The sequence below is a fragment of the Ptychodera flava genome, chromosome 4, assembly GCF_041260155.1.
Source record: "Ptychodera flava strain L36383 chromosome 4, AS_Pfla_20210202, whole genome shotgun sequence".
Classification (NCBI taxonomy): domain Eukaryota; kingdom Metazoa; phylum Hemichordata; class Enteropneusta; family Ptychoderidae; genus Ptychodera; species Ptychodera flava.
The window spans coordinates 43,052,545-43,072,783 of NC_091931.1; the positions used below are offsets into that span (position 1 = coordinate 43,052,545).

At 38.4% G+C, this 20,239-nt stretch overlaps 2 protein-coding genes across 2 annotated transcripts in view; one reads left to right on the forward strand and one right to left on the reverse strand.

Moving 5' to 3' along the window:
- Positions 1-4,343, forward strand: part of LOC139131842 (zeta-sarcoglycan-like) — a 34,948-nt gene extending 30,605 nt beyond the window's left edge. Inside the window, exon 8 of the mRNA XM_070698130.1 lies at positions 221-4,343. Coding sequence (XP_070554231.1) covers positions 221-388 — 168 coding nt within the window. The 3' untranslated portion in view covers positions 389-4,343. The remainder of the gene's footprint in view (positions 1-220) is intronic.
- A 1,159-nt stretch (positions 4,344-5,502) lies between these two features.
- LOC139131866 (sodium- and chloride-dependent glycine transporter 1-like) overlaps positions 5,503-20,239 on the reverse strand; it is a 30,925-nt gene continuing 16,188 nt past the window's right edge. The window contains exons 4-13 of the mRNA XM_070698159.1: positions 17,989-18,409; positions 17,500-17,632; positions 16,798-16,932; positions 15,557-15,785; positions 15,262-15,374; positions 14,585-14,725; positions 13,875-13,974; positions 12,969-13,069; positions 10,980-11,150; positions 5,503-10,462 (exon numbers count right to left, since the gene is read on the reverse strand). Of these exons, the coding sequence (XP_070554260.1) occupies positions 10,268-10,462; positions 10,980-11,150; positions 12,969-13,069; positions 13,875-13,974; positions 14,585-14,725; positions 15,262-15,374; positions 15,557-15,785; positions 16,798-16,932; positions 17,500-17,632; positions 17,989-18,409 (1,739 nt within the window). The 3' untranslated portion in view covers positions 5,503-10,267. The remainder of the gene's footprint in view (positions 10,463-10,979; positions 11,151-12,968; positions 13,070-13,874; positions 13,975-14,584; positions 14,726-15,261; positions 15,375-15,556; positions 15,786-16,797; positions 16,933-17,499; positions 17,633-17,988; positions 18,410-20,239) is intronic.

A 20,239-nucleotide genomic window follows, 5' to 3' on the forward strand; every position in this document is an offset into this window, starting at 1 on the left:
AGAACTGCAACCAACTGTTTCCCCTCACGATATCATGGTATGATGTAAACTGTGATAATTTATTTAGCCTTACCCTGATATTCAGAGAAGAAAAACTCCCTTCAGTTATTCCAGTTGTGTTGAGTCACTCTCAAGATAATATTTGAATGCAACAACCGACAATGTAATCATGGATATATCACACCATGGCATTTCATCATTTCTTCCTCTGTCATCACAGATCATGCTAGACACCAAGAACATAGAATTCAAGAACCTGCCAACCAGCCAATCAGGAGCATCGTCCTACAGTGAAGCCTATGAACTCTGCTCATGTGCCAATGGCAAACTCTTCATAGCTGATGGAGCGTCTGGGTGCAGAGCATCACTGGGAACATGCCCTGAATGAGTCATCAAACCTGGAATTAATGTCTCATGCAGCACAGGACAGGGCAGCTTCTAACCACCATTCTTTGCCATCCTTAAAGTTCCAGCATTTTATTAGTATTGGTCTGTTTTATGTTGGGCAGTGATATTGATTCACATGCCCTGGAAACTGTTCAAGATATCAGCTCTTTACACATTTGCCTATAACACCAAAGTAAGTGAAACCAAAATTTATTTTGAATTGTGTTCGTGCTGAAACATTTTGAAAGTTGAAGACATAAAGTTTGCAAAATTATGATACAAAATTTTTATGATCAGAACAAAATAAGCGTTTTTGAAAAACAGGCTTTGCTGTAAGATTATCGCTTAAAGATTGTTTAATCATTCCCGCTCATAATTTCAATGTTATTTATTTTCCTTTGATTAACAAGAAATAATCCATCAAGAATTTTCAAGCACTGTATCGTAGGTTCTGATTGGCTCAGTGGATGAAAATGGAGACTGGACAGTCAGTCAGTGCAAATAGGAAAGAATAATGCATTCATTGCGAGTGCATTGACTTTCAGCTTGATTTTGACAAGTGAATTGTGAATCATTCACCGGAACAACACCGTTCTGGACAGGAGACAAATGTGATCAGAATCAGTATTATTATGGACGGGGGATTTGCATATCAGCAATAGAAGTGATCCATGAAAGCCAATTGTTCATTGGTCACCTTGGGCAATTTGCATATTCAACATTCTTCTCTCCAATCATGTAAACCCTTTTGGTTATGTCCCAGTTTATTTTTGAAAGTGTCGCTTGGATATTTACACGCATACGCATTTTCTTCTCATGGATATGCAAATTTCAGAATGTGACGGTCTTGAACTTTGAGACTTGTATCTGTCATGGGTCAACAGAAAGGCCATGTCAAGTTATTGCCAATTATTGAATCATTCAGTGCTTAACAGTTTTGTTTTTTTCTAACATGAGCACTTAAAATATCAAGTTTACTAAAAAGATGGCATTCATTGTAGGCTTGTTTTGGTTTCAGTATTTATGAATTTATTCTGTCGAGCTTGTATATTAGTAGACAGTTTTGATATCTTATGTTTCTAGGTATGTGAAGTTTTGCTTGCTTTGTGAACAAATTATTGTTTCGGATGTTGTAGCATACTAACATTGAAGTAGATGGTTGGCTTTCAAGGTACTCTCAAGTCTGTGTGTTCACAATGAGTTCAGGGAAATAAGTCAGATGTTTTATAAAGATTGAAAAGGCAAAGGAGAGCACATAAATTGCCAAGATCTTCTCCGCACCCCCTGTGGATGGAAAGAGACTTTCCTGAAGGAAGATGCTTGTTTAGGATCATCAGAGATGTTACAATCTACTGTATAACAAAAATTTGGTTCCCAGAAAGGTTTTCATCTGTACTTGTAGACACTGAAAAAGACTGATGTTTCCTGGATGCAGTGCAGCATTGTTCCTTTTTTTTGCAGTAGCCATATGTTTAGAACATAATGTATGTTCTCTTGAGAAAAGTAGGTTGTCATTTGTAACGAGTGCCATTCACACTAACTGTCATGCTTTCACTGAAGTCTGTGCTCCAAATTTGAAAAATTGACATTGTGTAATTGTTGCTGGAAAAAGAATAAGTGCTGGAACAAGTTGTGACAGAGCATAGAGAATTCAGGGGTCAAAGGTCAAAACTGCTGGGTCATAAGATTTTCCATCATTTCAACTGAGATACTATCTGTCACTAGCTGACTGTTACAGGTATAGTGTGATGTCTTCTTCATTGAGTGAATGTACTGACGATCACAATGCTATGTTCTCACCAATCAAGCTAGTTATCTCACTTGTGAGCAAACGTGTAGGAGTGCTGTATTGCGGGAATTTGAGTTTAAAGTTTAATGCTTTCATATCCATCAACATAACGGCTTTTTCATACAAAGCATTCATTTCTAATACCATACAATTACATCTTTGAGAAGACAGAAGACTTTTTCTACTTTTCTCATTACTAACACTGCCTCACTGTCATTTTGTTGTGTCCATTATTTGTATGTGCACTGCACACCAAAACTAGCTTTCTTTTTATCACTTATAATACTTTTTTGTGGTTTTATTAACAGAGTATTTATTTTAATGGTAAATGTAACGACATATTGTCTCTAGCTTTCTTCACAAGTTTTCTTGTAGCTAGCTGCTGTTCTCGCAAAATTGCTGAAGGTTTCATTGAGATGGGGGGTTTAGTTGTTTTTTATCAGGAGCTTTTCATACCTTGAGAGATAAAAAGAGGGAAGAGGGGTATTTTTGTACACTGTAACTATTAGTAGAGTATCTGAGTAATGATACGAAGGATAGAGCAGTTTCTATGGTAACTAGTCACCATGGCAATGATACATGTTAACCTTTATTATTGTGCTGTTATCGTCTATAAAATTTGTAGAATTGAAGAATTGTATTTTTTCCTTTTCAAAATTGCCACCATAACTTGTGGTTTAATTTTAATCTGTATCAGAGCAGAATGAATGATTACAAATGATTTGCTAGAATGAGCCTTGAATGGAAGACAAACGAACAAAAAAAGCTTGCCAGTGTGTATGCTATTTTCTATGTTTCACCGCCAGATGGCTACATCTACCAACGCTTGCCAAGGTTAGCTGCCATCCTTTCCACTTGGTCAAACTAAGTTTTTGGAACGTGTTGAAAAAAAAGACTGTTACATACAACACAGGCTTTTATGCATTACTTTGAACATAATTTAATAGTTGCCCATATCTACTGCTTTTTGTTCATTCATATCATGTATTTGTACCAGAATTGTCCATATCTGTCCAGTGGCTTATAACATAACAAGCCATTGTTTCAAACGTGATACTTATATACTTCAGACTGGCCTCATGCTCTGGATTGGATATGGACACTTCACCTTCATAAACTCTCAAATATTATTGTAATTGGCATTTTGAACAAGATTATTGTGGATCAGAATTCAGAGAGGCAGCTATGAATCCAGAGAGTTGTTGTGGAATGTAGCCAAGTACAGACTCTGCAATATCTGTATGTAAGTTGTACCATAGATACCACAACTAGAGTTTTGGTGGGTACAGTTCACCCCTACAGCTTGACTTTGTCAAGACAGGTGTACCAACAACAATTGTAATTGCCTGGGAGATGCTACCAACCATCATTAGTTAATCTGGTTTCGAAGTTTGAATGTCTCTTTCTCTCAAACTATTTTTATGACACCAAATTTACAAAAGTTAACATGGAGAAATCACAAACTGTCAGACATCACAGGGAAAACAGATGTGTTGTAGTATTTTCTAACCTAATCACAGTCTGTACATTTGTGAACTAGACCTTCAACTGTACTTTCTAAAAGCCATAAGCCAAGTTATTGATTTTGTAAGGTAGAGGTGGGGGTTAGTTTCCACAGATGATACCATTTTATATAAGAAATAAATCTTCCAGGTTTTCAATGTGTTGTGTATGCCAAACCAGAACCATACATGTATTTAAATTTATACGGCAACTAAACACTTTTAGAGGGAAAACAGTGTTTCTTATTCAGAGCTAGAGATTGCGCTCACTCAATGATTTCCCCTTTTACAATAGTGCTATCATTTCAGGCCTCGTCTGGCAATTATTGACCCATGTCACCCCTCCCCTCCCACCCTTTCACTTTGGTATGTACAAGTCCAAAAATGATGAAGATGAAACCAAAGGGAGGGATGTGAGAGGGTAAAATGATGTTCTCTTACAACAAAAAGTAATGTTTATCTTTTTTTATAAATGCAATACTTACATACTGCATTTATGTATTCTTTCAAAGGCTATATTGATATTTTAGGATTGTATTAATTTGACAAAAACTTTGAATGTTCAGTTAGCTAATTATGACTTATCTTTTGACAATAATCTTGATTTGTGATTTAAAACGATTGTATATTACATGTTACAATAAACAAAACCATTTTCTGAACAAGGGTTTTTTTAGAGTCTTTTATTGTCATGGTCCTCCAAGTTCTAGTCATGATAGTGTCCTTTTGGCACTTGGCGACTTTGTCACATACCCCCAGGGAGCCTATGCCAACACCATGTACTAGCGTCTGTGTGCTTGTGTGTCGCGTCTGTCTCTAAGTATGCATGCCCATACATTAATCAGGTCTTCGCAGAAAAGCTTCATTCGTTCAAAAAGTATGCATCAATCAAAAGATGTCACATATGGAGTGGTAGTTGTGTACAAATCATAAAGTGTTTTTGAGGAGTTGAGCACATGTACCCCTCTAAATTCTGAACTATGAATTTTAATGGCCATCATATTAACCCCTTTTTCAAACAACAGACGCCCTTGTTGTAATATCATTAAAGTGGGAAAGATTTTCAACAGCTTATCTCAAAAACTATAAAGACCTTTCAAATATCTATGCACAAATGCTATACTGTCCTGTATTTGCATGTAACATTTTGGCAAAATTCACATCAATAGAAGAATCAAAATTGACACATTTTACGTGTGTTTCAGCATGTTGTATAGGAGTAAGACCAGTAAAGACCTGAAGTAAGAATAAAGGCATGTGGACGGGAAAGCTCGTAATGTAACCATGGAAACGGTGCAGAGATTAAAGTCAAGTTGCAGAGGTTCAAGACTTCATCTGTAACAGCATTAATAAAATATCTCCTAAATTTGTGACAGTGCAATTAGTTAACGCAATACACAAGCACCCGTGGTACTTGTTCAGAGAAAGACATCCGAAGTGAATAAATCCATTTAGTTTATATCAGTCATTAATCTGATCAGCCACACTGCATATATAGCCAGTTTGGCAGTCAAGTTTGGCAGGCGTGCACACACTCTCGTAGAATACAACTTCATTTACATGTCCTGGTCCATGTGGTGTGTGGGCTGGTAAGTTTCACAAGTCACAAAACTACCAGTCTTGCTTCTCAGATCTAACCCCTGTACGTTTTGGCTTGCCAAAAAAAAGACTGAAATATCTTTCCCCTGTGATTACTTATTTATTCCAGCGCATATCCTATGTGGAGCCAGCCCTTCATGAAGCCAATAACTACCCAAGACACAGTAAAATATAATCACACACATACACAACTCATGTTATACAATCATGGACAACACAATCATATTCATTTACATCTGTGTACAGAAATACAGCTTTATTACTTCATTGTAAAGGCATTATAACTGACAAAGCTTGTCCATCAATCAATGAAAACAATCAATTCTATGCCACCAATTGCCAAATCCATCAACAAATGGATCTCTTGAATATTAAAATGAAAATTTTTACATGAAAGTACGGAAAGTATTTGCTTGCTTGCCATTGGAATAAAGTTAAGATTTTCCTTGTTCTTCAGCCATAAAAATTGAAAAATAATTCTTGCTTTAAAACCACAACTCTAATAAACCTTTCCATTTCCTGATTAAAAATATCCAATGTACATTTTTAAACCAAAGATTTAAAAAAGATAAACCACTACAATAAGCAAGTCAGATATTGACATCATTGCGAAATGGTTTTCAAAGGAGAACCCCTTGATATACAGAGGGGAAGCCAGTCAGATTGTTGAGTCAAAGAACAGAATATGTGTTTACCGTCATTTATAACGATAACTTTCATTTATAGGAGGGTTTTGTAGCTAAAGAACAGAAGATCAAAAAGTATTGCTGTGATAGAAGTTTTTGGGGCGTGTTCAAACATGTAAGATAAAAATTTCAGGGGAAAATATAGAAAAATACAGATAAACATTTCTCTTTTAGTATAAAGGCACTGCAGCTGCCCTGAATACTTTCAAAAATGTCCCCAAGGCCATGCATTATCTGGCTTCCCCCTTCCACATCAAGTGATTCATTCCTTATTCAACACGCCTGTTAAAAAAGGGGGGCTGAAAACCTGCCGTAGGTGGCGCTCTGACTCTGAAAGTTGGAAAGACCGGCAAACATTTTTACAGTACAGGTTTTGCAGCCATACCTAACAGGTGCAATTTTAGCCATATATCGTTGCATGCGATTCAGCTTAATCAAAGACGTGAATCCTTTCGTATATACACATTTACAATTTCAGCAAATTGCTGACAAAAAATTTATAAGAAAATCAGAAAGGAAATTTATAATACTGTTTATATATGGAAAAAAATTACACCGCTGATTTAAAACAAGAAGGGAATTTAGTAAACTTAAAATCATCAGAAAAACTCTCTTTGATCAAATCAACTTAAAAATTGAATGCATTGTATTCATTTATCTATCGTATTGCCATAATTGTCAGTATAGCTCAAACAGATGCAGCAATAATCTCACAGTAACATGTGAATTGGCAAGATTTCCTTTTTAAAACTTTGATCTTTGTCTGACTCAAAGTTGACATCAAATCTATTTAGTGCAGTGATGACTTAAACTTTGCGACACCGTACGCCACCTTTCTGCTATAACTGGCACTGATACGCATAAAATTCATCGATGTCTGCATTCTGTACATTCTGCACATCTGTAAACTTTACCTGATTATACAAATGTGACCTAAGGCTGCTATGCTACAGTTTGAATCTACCCGTACAGAGCAGCTGAATCACAAAGTGACATAACAGAAAGAATGGACACGAGAACTGACATTCGTCAGAGACCCAGTGCAAATAGCAATACTTTGCACTCTATTTCACAAAGACACAGATCAGCTGTAATCTAGTCTGCCACGTTGGGCTGAGTTGAGTTGATACATGACGGAATGATTGGTCAACAGAAAGATGGAAAACAGATTAACAAGAAATTAATCCAATGCTAGTACACATAAAATAATAAATAAACCATCTTATACCTTATGAAAATATAATTTTGATACCAAATAGAAAATGTTCTATCGTTTTGAGGCAGTGTTATGAATGATATTTCCCAATATTTCATGATAAGTCTCAGATTTTCATAGCCACATCGTCTGTGTGAAAAGAATTACAAAACAAAGCAAACCAGGATGTATTCAGTGTCCTAGCCATGTAATTGCTGTTTTGCCATTGAGCGAACAGAATTTTACCCCTGTCGAGGGGATGGGGTGGTAAAATAAATTCATATCATAAATCTACATCTAGACTTTAGCAGTTTTTACAAGGCAAAAACTGAAGCTACCCGGTAAACTGTTGCAATATAAGAGTTCAACATAACTTTTGGAAGATATGTTTTGTATGGTAATGATGAACAAGTCTGCCAGACAAAGATGTTCATACCAATGGATTCACTAGTTTGCAATTGCGCCCTCTATAGTGCCTACATATCTGACACACTATGTTCATAAATCTCTATTCAAGTTTACTTCCATCCTTTTCTTCTCAATTGAAATGTGAATCGGATTTAAACTTTGGAATCGTCAGTTTCTGATACTGAATTTGCATTGAAACAGCCATTAAAATAAAGTTGGCAAATTTGCATTGAATTTGATGCTTAAATAAGCCGTTTGTTGTGAATTTCAATAAATTAATTTATCTAGCATTATGAGGTGAAATTTGCATTGTAGTTCAGAAGACCAACATAACAAAGTTTAAGTAAACAGTAAACACACACACACACACACACACACACACACACACACACACACACACACACACACACACACACACACATATATATATATATATATATATATATATATATATATATATATATATATCATACTTCTGCAAATAAACTGTACAATGTTCCCAAGCAAGAAAAAACTAAACCTTAATTTCAACAAGCAAAATGAGTCTCAAAATTCAAGTTTCAGAATCTTAAACACTCAGTAACAGCAAAATGGATTTTGTGCCTTGTTATTAAACATCCAGAAATACAATTTGTTTTAGCAGCAGAGATTTTTAAATACAATTGCATTGGGTGCAGGAAACAAAACCATAACTACAATTTTTTTTTCAAGTTCAGAAAAGTTGCGTTGTGCATGGGAAACAAAATTATAATACATAATTTTGAAAGTTCAGCCAAGTTGCATTGTGTGTCGGGAAACACAATTGAATGTGATTATTTAAAAGTTTACCATCGGCAGCGTAGATTTTGCATTGATTTGTCGCCATTGCAAACATTGTATGAGGAAAGACCAAACACTAAGATGCCCTCGTAAAGCTAAAATAAGACAAAAAAGTAGTTCTGAAGTTTAAAATGCCCACGCCGCATGTTGTACTGCTAATAAATTCAGGATTAATTCAAATAGGGGATAACAATAAGTTATTGCTAAGCATCAAAATAAGTATGATTGTGATTCACGATGCACCCTGAATTTCTGGTGACACAGCTTACATTTCACCCCCCCCCCCCAATAAAGTCCGTCATATGGTCTGGCTATGTCTCTGGAGGTAGTTGCTTTGTGCCAAAAAATTGATTGTAGAGTGGAGGTGTAAAGTAACTCATAAAATGTGTTGTTAAACTCAGCTGGATTATTACACAACAGAATTCACCAACTGAATTATCTTCAATAACTTCTACTTTCCCGTTAAAAGTTTTCTATTTTGTCAGAAAAAATCCTCAGCACCATTCAGAAGAGGAAATAAATCCATTTATATACAATTTTTGCAAAATACCTGGATATCCCTCTACTCCCTGATATGCTGTAAATAATATAAAGTACTAGCTAGTTGTCCATTTCTTGGTTTGGAAGGGCAGAAGTGGTCTAATCAAGAGAATACAACTGAGATGTTAAATGATGAGATACAGGTCAATCTATCACTGATATGCAAAGTTTGACAGAGGGACTGGGTATTGTTAGCAATGCAATTTCAAAAAAAGGACAAACAGCTCCTTAACCTGATCGACCCTATTGAATCACTGTAAACAGCTCCAACATCACCGTTGATGATGATGAGTTTGGATCAAACCATGGTGGAGAAAGAGGGAAGAGTCAAAATATAAAATCCCTTATTGCAAATATATTCAAGTGTGATGGGCAATTACGTTTTTTAGAAAAATCGTTGATTAAAAGTTTGTTTCTATGAATTCCTGATCTGCATTAAAAAAACAAACTTGATGACATTCATCAAAAGTGTTATTGACATGAAACTCATTACTTATGTTCAGAATGACACACAAGTCTACCAACTGTGTTCACATCACCAGGTTTAGACTTTATATAGATTCACTTTTGGACGAATTGTTGAAAGTCATTCTTGCAACAAAATCGGCTTCAGATTCAATGGCATGTGATCAGATCAGAAAAAAAAGTCATGCCACAAAATTTCCAAGTTCCAAATAAAGTGAGACATACATGTCACCCTTTTCCCTATGAGACTTTTTGTCACTCTTGAGATAACGATTCTATCAATCCAACTCAAAGTTGGTTTTTTACTGAGCTAAGAGGGTATTCTGGTTAGCAATAATGAGTTCCAAATCCAATAACACTTTGTAGAGAATTAAATGGACTGCCCAGCTAAATCCAACTTTGTGTTTATGAAAAAAAAACTACGAAAAGTGCACCAATGTTATGGAAGACCATGACTGCCTGCAAAAAAAAATTGAGATTTCACTGAGACAACACTGCTGTAAATCGTTGTTGAACGCTATTCTCTTACCTGGCACAATTTGATTTCTGTGCAGGAAAAATGGTTCAGACGGTCAAACGATCATGTGACGTTCCTAAACTCAACGAAGTTCGAAGAACAAAATGCCAATTTTTTTCCCATATATCATCTCGACTTCCTTTGAAGGGCAGAAACTTTCTAGCGTACCTAATGGGCTTAGAGAACTACTTTTGTAAAGTTTACCACTGAATATTGAGGGCGCAGTACAAGTACACGTACGAATACCTGGACAGAAGTCACTTTATGTGGCTTTTGACATTGCTTATTTCGTAATTTATTTATTGTTTATTTTACCACTGCTTGGCAACAGCATGTAAACAGTCAAGGTCAACATCGGATCTACACTCTTGTTTCCTCGTTATCTTCTCCCTTGGTGATCCTGTCGTCGAGTCTGATGTCGTTGACGGGGGAGTACACAACTTGTTCGTACGTCGGCGGAGACTGTCCCTTAATCGGAGCGTAGCCCGCCTGGAATCGGTGCTCTGGAAGCGCTGGTCCCCACTCTGGCAGTGGTTTCGCCCCGTGACGTAGCCGCTGAAGTAAGAGTGACGAATATGTGATTGAAACAAATTTGTCCAATTTAAATTTTTAGAGAAAAATAGTAGAACGAGGCGTCGTACAAGGGGGAGCTGAATTCGAAATATTTTCGATGTTTTTAGATCTATAGCCTCTTCCGATTAACGAATATAATTTTGGTCAAGTTGATACTAAGTATGACAACATTTAATAGAAAACATCTAAAGCCCGACTACGGAGATGAGTCCTATAACAAATTATGAACATATGTTCGCTGTCAGATTTTGCGTTTGTGAATGGTGTAATATTGTACAAGAAAAGAAAGGATTGACGGCAAAATTATATAATTTGCCATCAGCTTGCTCGAGCTTGGCTTCGTGCCAAAATACCTAAGTCTTCTTCAATGATGCACCATCAAAACATCACAGCGAGGTCACTGCTAAAATGTCTCATATTGTACACCCACTCATTATTCAACAACAAAGACTGGTAAAAAAATGAAACTTGGCATCAACGTTAACCAGACCGGACCTACCTCAAGTATTGATCCCTTCTGAACAAAGACAAGGTAATAGACTGCGTATGTGGGAATGAGAAGAACGGAAAGCATTGCAATCATCCAACCGATGGCATCTGCCCAGGCTGGGTACACGTAAGCACCGTACTGACATGGTGTGTAGGACACCAGACTGAACATAAGAATAAACTGATGAAAGATGAAGAAATGAAAACCAATTAATGAAAACGGCAACTAAATCAGCGAGAATTTTAAATTGAAGATTTCACTGTACTCTTTTTAAATTCTACCACCCCTTTTTAGTTTTCACCATTAATTTATTTCACACCGAACTTCTTGCTTAAAATCTATTTTTTTTCCGAAGGCGTATTTCCCCTATAAACAGTTTACGTTCATTGTACAAGTTTTCCCCGAACACCCGCGGTATTCCATGTCTAATGAAAATTGATGAAAATTTATGCATGTTACGAGGTTGGAGAAACATCAACACTAGCTTCGTGCCAATGCTATCATGTTTTTAATATGGAGAGAATGATTATATTGAAAATATTTGATTAATACGGACAGATCCCGGTCCTTGCTGGTAACGGACGTGACGCAGTGATAATTCACGCAGCAGACTGTGTGTTTGTAAACAAACCCCTTACCAGAGAGCACGTGAGCTCAAACCATAACATTGCCGCACAAACATCTGTTAACAGCCGGTAGAGGATCGATTGAGTCACAACAATACAATAAAGGGAATCAATACGTAATCGGTATAGGTACCACAGCCTTCTCGCTGTGCTGGAGGTCTTGGCACATAGCCATGGAAACTCATCGTTTCGCATTTTTTGTACTATTAAACCGGTTTAGACTGGAAAGCTTTACGCAGAACAGGTTGTAGACATAGCATCTTAGTGTTTATGATTAACTAACGTTTTGGCGTCATTTCAATGTACATAGTTACCTCGATGAATAAATTTATCGGGTCATCCTATAAGCTTACAAATCAAACTTTCGTGTCCACGTCGACGTTTCACTAACGACATATGTTAGGATTTTTTCATTCTTTGTTCAGATCGTTTGCTTTTCACTTTCAAACAAATCATCATGGTCCGACAGCAGAGAGACCTCCCTGAGATAATCCAATGCCGTGCTGTTCCGTTAGTTGCTTATTATAGCCAGCCTCAAGAATTCATCTACATGCCTTTTTATTTTGCTTACTCATCAAAATTTCGGCTCTCGTTGTTGCGGCCATGTTTTTACCAGTTCTGGCAAGGTCGTTTGGGAGTTTGTCTCCACTACTTTTCTCGACGACAACATATCGATCGTTAACTACAAACTGCTTTTTATTATAGTTGCGCGGTACATGAAAAGATTGGAATGTACTACTCTTCATTCATAGATTTCTGGAAACTTGCCAACTCTGTCTGGTTTCCCGCCACCAGAATGGTAAAGCAGAAATATATGCGGGAGAACCTACAGGATCAAGTTTCTGAACAGTCCGAGTGACAAAGTCGCTACGCGGTACATGCAGTGAAGGGCAGCAAGCATGGTCTTAAAATGGTAATTGGGTCGTCATACATGTACCAGCAGAAAATTGAATTGGTGATCAAGCGTCGTACAGTTTTGGCGCCAGTTGTAAATATTGAGACTCTCGAAAAGGTGCGGTGGCAAATCGAGTGACCACACCTGTGGGCGGGACACTGTGAACTGATTGATGTCTGGCAAAGTCTGGAAAGTGTGTCACGCTGACACCCAAGGCATTAGCAACAGCCGTGGCTCAAAACAATAAACGTCATCAACGGTAAACAAACTAGGAGTTAGAGCACTATAATACCCTATCAAGTTATCATAATGATTACGTTACCACGAAAGTAAAATCATAACTTTTCTTGGGAATATAATAATTGCACTGACCCGAGCATGATAGCTGACAAGAACGAGCACATCCGGGAACATCGTCATCACAGGGACTGCTTCATGAATGAATATTTGATTTTACAGATAAACAACAATACTTACACCAAGAATACCCGGGGCTCCAAATTTCCACGATATTCTCCAGTAGATATTTGGACGGAATCCGACCATGGCCTCCAGATCATCGCAATATTTGTCAATACCTGTCATCGATAAAAATCACATTTCATTCGGTTTCACCGTCGTGAGGTGTGACGAACAGATGTATTTAGGCAGTATGAGTCTCGAAAGTGAAAAACGTAAACTTTTACGAAAACTCTCTTAAATAAAAGTTTCAACCATCCCCTCACAAAAAAATGGGTACAAATCAGGGGTCACCGTACAATTGGTACTACAAACATTACCACTGAACAATAATACTGATATTTGACATTCAAAATGGCCGCCATCCCTGTGTTACCTCTAGGTCAAAATACGAAATTTTCAAGTTTCGAAAAAAAAAACTAACTTCTTACTCCAAGTTGATTAAAATGAGCCCTACAGGAAGTAGATCGTTAAATAACAGTAAAAATTTGAGAGTCCGAATATGCGTCACCGAGGCGCATTCTAGCATAAGCGGTGATATACCAAAGTTAGATAATCCCGATAAAGGTTGGCAGAATCGGCCAGAGAATACTTAACACAATGAACGACTAATTGATGCGAAATTTTATTGGCGTTTGTCGATTTTGAGAGAGCTCTTTTTGAATATTGAGCCGCTGCCAAGTTGACTAGAACTAGTAGAACCATTACTTTTGTATCGCTTCATAAGTTTTTTTAACACTTTTGGTGGAGGAAAAAGAAATGCGCGATGGACATTGCAACAAAAACAACATTTTAATATGCATGAAGACAGCTTGTGGAGCTTAAAGAGCGTGTCCAATTGTTTCCCAAGATATTAGACAGAAGGCCGCAAAGGTTAATGACCTGGGCGATAATCATGCAAATGTGCTTCGTAACTGGACCTACCGTAGACGTAAGAAATGACAATGCACTCCATTAACCCGACAAAGCAAAGCGAAAAGCCGGCAGCATACCAGTCCATTAATTGTAACACATACATACCACCCTGAAAGCAAAGATTTAACAACATCAGAAACAGTACGATTACTCTCTCACGAGTACTCATCGTAAAAGAAATAAACAAGTCGTGTTCATTTATTACATTTTCAATTTTATGCGTTACCATTATCATTTGTTACATCTTGGTTCTGCCATCATTCAGTTTTATTTTGATTTCGTCGTGAAAACGGTCATTTCTACTACAATATTTAATTGAATTTACACCATATAAAGGCTGTCACGGCTTGCGTCACATGTATGCCCCGCTCTGTTTCTCACTCCACAGGCAATCTGCCGTCTGAGCCAGCGCATTACGTCATTTCCATCACATAGTCCGTCCAAGCACGGGACGTTCAACGTGATGGAGGTCTGTGTTTTCATAGCTTAATTTATTTTCATCGGCCGGGCGTCGAACTTTAATCCTTTCTGATTTGACTTTCTCATGTTTCTGGTATCTTACCAGTTACCCCTGCATACAGGGGTTTCGGCCTGAAAGGGTTAAGCTGTTAAAGGGGGGGGGGGTTGACCGTGATTATGATGTCGTGAGAGTGGACGGGAGACAATAACTTCACCGAGCTCAGGAGTCATCGAGTACTGTAGTTAGAACATTGTCTCACCCTGGTGACCATTGGCAATCCCAGGAGGAACCATACAATACACGTGGCCAACGTAATCTTCGTTTTGTGCTTCCGAAGTTTGCTTCCCATGCTGGAAAGTTCGTCCATAAGACCCGTGATAAGCGTCTCCATCATAACAAACTGGTGAGAGAAGAGAAATATCACAAAATGCATGAAATACACTATATTACAACGATCTCCATCTATATCTGAAAAGTTTCTATAGAAAACGTGGTGGTAAAACAACTTTCGCTTTCAAAACGAAAGCATACCAGACAAAGGTCAATGACCTGGACAATACAACAGTGTTCAGAGAACACATTTTTTGGAACTCTTGGGAGTCATCGTTTCGTCGAAGAAGCAATATCAGAAGATTTTCTTTATTTCTTTCTTGCTTACTTTGTTACATTCTTTGAATGGGCCAGTGCCACTGTCCATGGTCCCCGGAGAGCCAGGCATTAGCCTACACCTCTTGTAAAATAGGTAGACCTTTCTCCGAGCGCCGAATCAATTGTATGGCAGTATTAAAAGCATCTCTCTCTCTCTCTCTCTCTCTCTCTCTCTCTCTCTCTCTCTCTCTCTCTCTCTCTCTCTCTCTCTCGTTCTTGCGTCAGTCCCAACGGACTCAAAATGGATGGACGGGTTTGCATGTATCAGTAGAGGTAAGATGGTATTACCTGGCTGTCTAGACCCAGCGTAAACAACATGAAAAAGAAGAGGATTGCCCAAAGTGGAGATATCGGCAGGCGGGCAACTGCTTCTGGGTAAGCTACAAACGCTAAACCAGCACCTATCAATCGAAAAACAAAAGACAAACAACGGAGTCAAAGGTTTGTTGTCATTCTACCATGGGGTTGCAACCCTTAATGACAAAATTCGTAGCGTGAAATATCACAAATATCGGTCATAACACTGTAGAAAGGGTGGACAATTAAAAAAAAAACAATTTAAATAATAAAATGTGCACATCACCTTCATCTGCCACCTTTTCGATTGGTACTTGAGTGTCGTAGGCCATGAAACCAATCACAGAGAAGATGACGAATCCAGCGAAGACACTGGTGCCACAGTTGCATAAAGCGACGATGAGCGAGTCCCGATGACAGTTATTGTGGAATTTATTGTAACTGCCGAGTGTTGGTAGGCCACCCCAAGCGATACCAAGGGAATAAAATATCTGTGCAGCAGCATCTTTCCATACCTGTAGAATTTGACAAAAACGATTCAATTCTTAGCATCTGCATCTCTCCCTCTGCCTCTCTCTCTCTCTCTCTCTCTCTCTCTCTCTCTCTCTCTCTCTCATCTACAATGTAAGCCAACTCTCAAAATACAGAAAGGACTAAGGTGCTCACTGACTGACATTAGTCAACTATGAAGTCACATACTCCGCCTTTCTCATTGATGACACTCAAATGGACGGTAAGGAACTTTTACATTTATTTATTTTTCTTTCTAAATGAATGGTGCATAGGGAAATGGGAAAATCTTGACAGATGTTTACAATGTGAAACTTTAGGGTTTCAAGGTCCGGTTGGAGGTGTGGTCACCGGAAACGTATTTTAAGTTGGCTAAATGCATTTTATGCGGTATTTGATCTCTGTCTCTGTACACGGAGACGGTTTGTTATCTGATATCATTAAATTTTATTTTCGTCCAACTTGTTTTTTAGGGTGTTTTCGTCGAGCAGACCCGACAAAACATCAGCAAGCCATCTTCAGAACTCTAAGCAGACATTTCAGAGAATTGAGTAAATCATTACACGGCACACTCGAATTACTGCTGCAAACAAGGTCATAGAATTGGATGGTATCAGTTTATCTCTCTACACATCAGGAAGTAATAAGTGACGTCAGACCACTCATCGACAACGTGAATAACATTGTCAGCCACTTGAAGCCTAAATTAAACATACTGCACCATGTAATTCTGCCACATCACACAGGAGTATGTGCGAATCTTTTCGGCACATGCACTCCAACTAATGACAATGATGGCGCACTTCAAACTCGGACATTCATCTCACGTGCACACGCCTTCCAGCGACGCCGCCCGAAAGCAAAAGGGACTCAGGTATGGCGAGAATCCGAAACATGCCATGCCAAAAAACAATGCGCGGAAGATGAGCCATTGTCTCTTGTTCAAGTGCAAATGTCTTTTGCAGTTCTTTTGTACAGCGGCGAGATAAAATACCTTACGTAACGGTATGAACTTACTCTGGCTTTCTTTAAGATATGCCACTTAGGTGTGATGTAAAATAAGACACCGTCCATGGATCCTGGCAATGTGGCCCCTCGGATCAGGAGTACAAAAAGTACGCAGTATGGAAACAATGCAGTGAAATAGACAACCTGGGTGGGGACAAAATAGAAATTTATATCATCATATGAGAACATGCCTTGCCTGACTGTGAAAAAGGTCATGGATTAAGTTAATACAGCCTTTGCGATACTATTCTAATTATCTAATAAGGAAATATCATTTTCACTTCTGTGGAAACTGTACGGACGCGATATTGTGTGAATCTGCAGGTCTTCCAAATTACAATTATCTTCACTGCATAACCTGTCTTTTCCTCATCATCGGCGCCATCATTGACGCAATGAAAGAAACACTTAAACGTACACCAGGCACTTATGTCGGTTTTTACTGACGTTGGCAAAGTGACAAAACGCGTGCATCATTTTTTTTTTTTTTTTTTGAGATTATCATTTCAAGGTGTTCTTTATCTCACGGACTTCCTGTTTTTCAACTCTCTTCATGACCTTTTCGACCTAGCTTTTTGTTATAAGTAGGGAAACACCGGGTGTTTACGGTGGATATGCATGGGACATGTCTGGTCACGGTTACAGAACGAGACATCATGTGATTTTGACGTAAACGGCAACGCTCTGAGAATCAATATTATGCGTTTATACCTTGCCTGACGATTTAACACCTCGTATAATACACAAAAAGACGACAATCCATGCCAGTCCTAGACAGCCGACCAACTCCCATCTCATACTACCGAGGTTGTCAATGCCGTCTGTTAATTCTAAGACGTAATTGCTGGAAATTAAGTGAGAATAGGAGAAAAGTCATCAATAAAAGGTAAACTTTCTTATCAAGGCATCAAAAGGACGCCTGACGTTATGACCATGTGTACAATGAACATGCAGGTCAATACATTCACTTTTATGTAGTAATTTGTCACTGATTGTGTGGCTTTTGACAACGATATTGAAAGAAAAGCGTGCTCCTATTTGCAGTGTCAAGTACCGGACCAAATGATTCATTTTCAGTTTTGCTGATTTGTATATCAGTCGTTTTGAAAATTAAATCTCATTAACTGAATACGATTGTTTACTAATCCTGTAATATTTGTTTCAGAAAATATTTTCATAGGGAATGATGAGGGTACGTACTTCCAGTATTCCTCGCTCGGTCTCTTGACGATTCTTTCAGTGGCATTTGAGGTTACATTTGACATGTGGTAACTGGAGCCATTTTCATACGTTGACATGTTTTGCATCGGTTGGTATTCGGCTCCCGTATAGTTGGCAAGACCCGTCATTCCCATCACTGCATCGAAGACGGAGGCGGCGGCTGGGCCGGCCCTATCGCCGTCGATTACGACGTCGTATCCGGCTGTGGTGGTGTTATCGGCGGCACTGTCGCTCGTGTAGTGCAGGCAGTACTCCGTGTTCCATGAATTGTCACAGTCTGTCCATGGCACCCCCGGAATCGCCGACAAGGACGCGAATATGTAGAAAATTGTCCATGTAATAATGACGTTGTAATACATACATACCAAGCCAGTGATTACAACCATGGCATAACCAATTCCTGAAAAATGAAAAAAACAATAATTTCGCCATTAAAGGTAGAACGCGTCGCTCGGGGACAGACATGCAGACTCTCAAACGTTCACAATATTTTTGACCAAACACTCGTTTCGGATCATTTTAAAGTTCAAGGGGTAACTAAAGGCTTCATTTTTGTGAAAATCAAGAAATTATTTTACATGTACAATTGACACAGACCATGGATGGCTGCCATTTTGTTGAATTTACCCATATATGAAATTCAAAATGGCCGCCATCCCTGTATGTGTCATGGGAAAAAGAACATTTTCGATTTTCACAAAGATAAGCTGGATAAGTTACTTCAAGAGCTTCAAAGTGAGCCCCAACTAGTGGTAGGTCAATGGAAGCCGTCCCCTTGGTAAAAATAAATTTCAGATTTCAACAAAAATAAGACTATTAAAATTGTATTTATGCCAAGATCCTCAAAATTGAGCCCATACAAATGGTAGACCAACAAAGTGTTAGGAAAAACTGAGAGGCCAAATATCAACTTACCAAGGAGACAGACAGACAGAGAATATTTTACTGACTGGCGGAGGGAGACAGAGGCAGACAGGTAACCACATGTTGATAGATCGGTCAACAAATGGACATAAGATAATAGACAGACAGATTGACACAAAGATTGACAGAAAATAAAGATATACAGATAGAGCGACAGACATAGATACAGATAGACAGGCAGATTTATAGATAAAATACGGGCTGACAGAAAGATGTAGGGACAGACGGATAGATAAACATACATGGATAGATAGACGGACAGATGTATGTAGATGGACAGATTAATGAATAACTTGCTAAATATATTTTATAGATAGATCGATAGATCGGTAGATAGACAGACAGACAGACAGATAGATAGCTAGATACTAGATATATAGATAAATAGATAGAAATAGTAGATACAGAGGTAGATAAGCAGATAAATAGCTGAACATTCAAGTAAACATTGTAAGAATGTTGTTAGGGGCGAAATTAAATCCGGTTGACCTAGACAGAATCAAGTCTTTTTTTTTCGTGTAAGTAAACCTCTGTATTGCTTGGCAACACGTTCAGGTCGGTGACTGAGTTTTCCGGGAGCTAATCCGACAAGATATGTAGTCTGGCCGTATCAAGTAAACTGATGTATCGGACACGTCTACAAACAGCAACGTCTCTGTTTCAATAAAACACTGACACGTTGTAACTGGGTCGAACACTCTGTGCCAGGCATTCTCAGCGCCAACTCCCCCCTTTGCCTGCTCTTTTAACCCCTTCAAATTTACTTTCTACTCACCCTGTCTGCGATGATTGATAATTTTGATAATTTTGATGCAGACTTTTGACTTTCTTATCGCGACAACTGCGAAATGCAGAAAGTGGTCGCTTGTACGGGGGAGACGCTAAAACTTTATAGGGTATTAAAAACCGTACAACGTACCACCATGTGCGATGGAAAGAGGCATTTTCAATAGCGAAGAAGTGGGTAAGACACACAAGAGTTTAGCCAAGAAATTGAAAAAGATTGGATATGCTGGCCAGAAGCTAACTATGCAAAATTCAGTCCCTCGTTTCAGTATTGGTATGATGTGTCGCTCCGCCCGCTTGCCTCCCTCCCCCCCCCTCTCTCTCTCTCTCTCTCTCTCTCTCTCTCTCTCTCTCTCTCTCTCTCTCTCTCTCTCTCTCTCTCTCTCTCTCTCTCTCTCTCTCGTCTACAGGTATTCATATGTGCAAATTATGTCTAACATAAGCGTCTTCTGATTTAAAGCGATAATCACGTGTGACTTATTTTTTTCAGTCGATCACTGCACTCGCCATCCTCTAACCC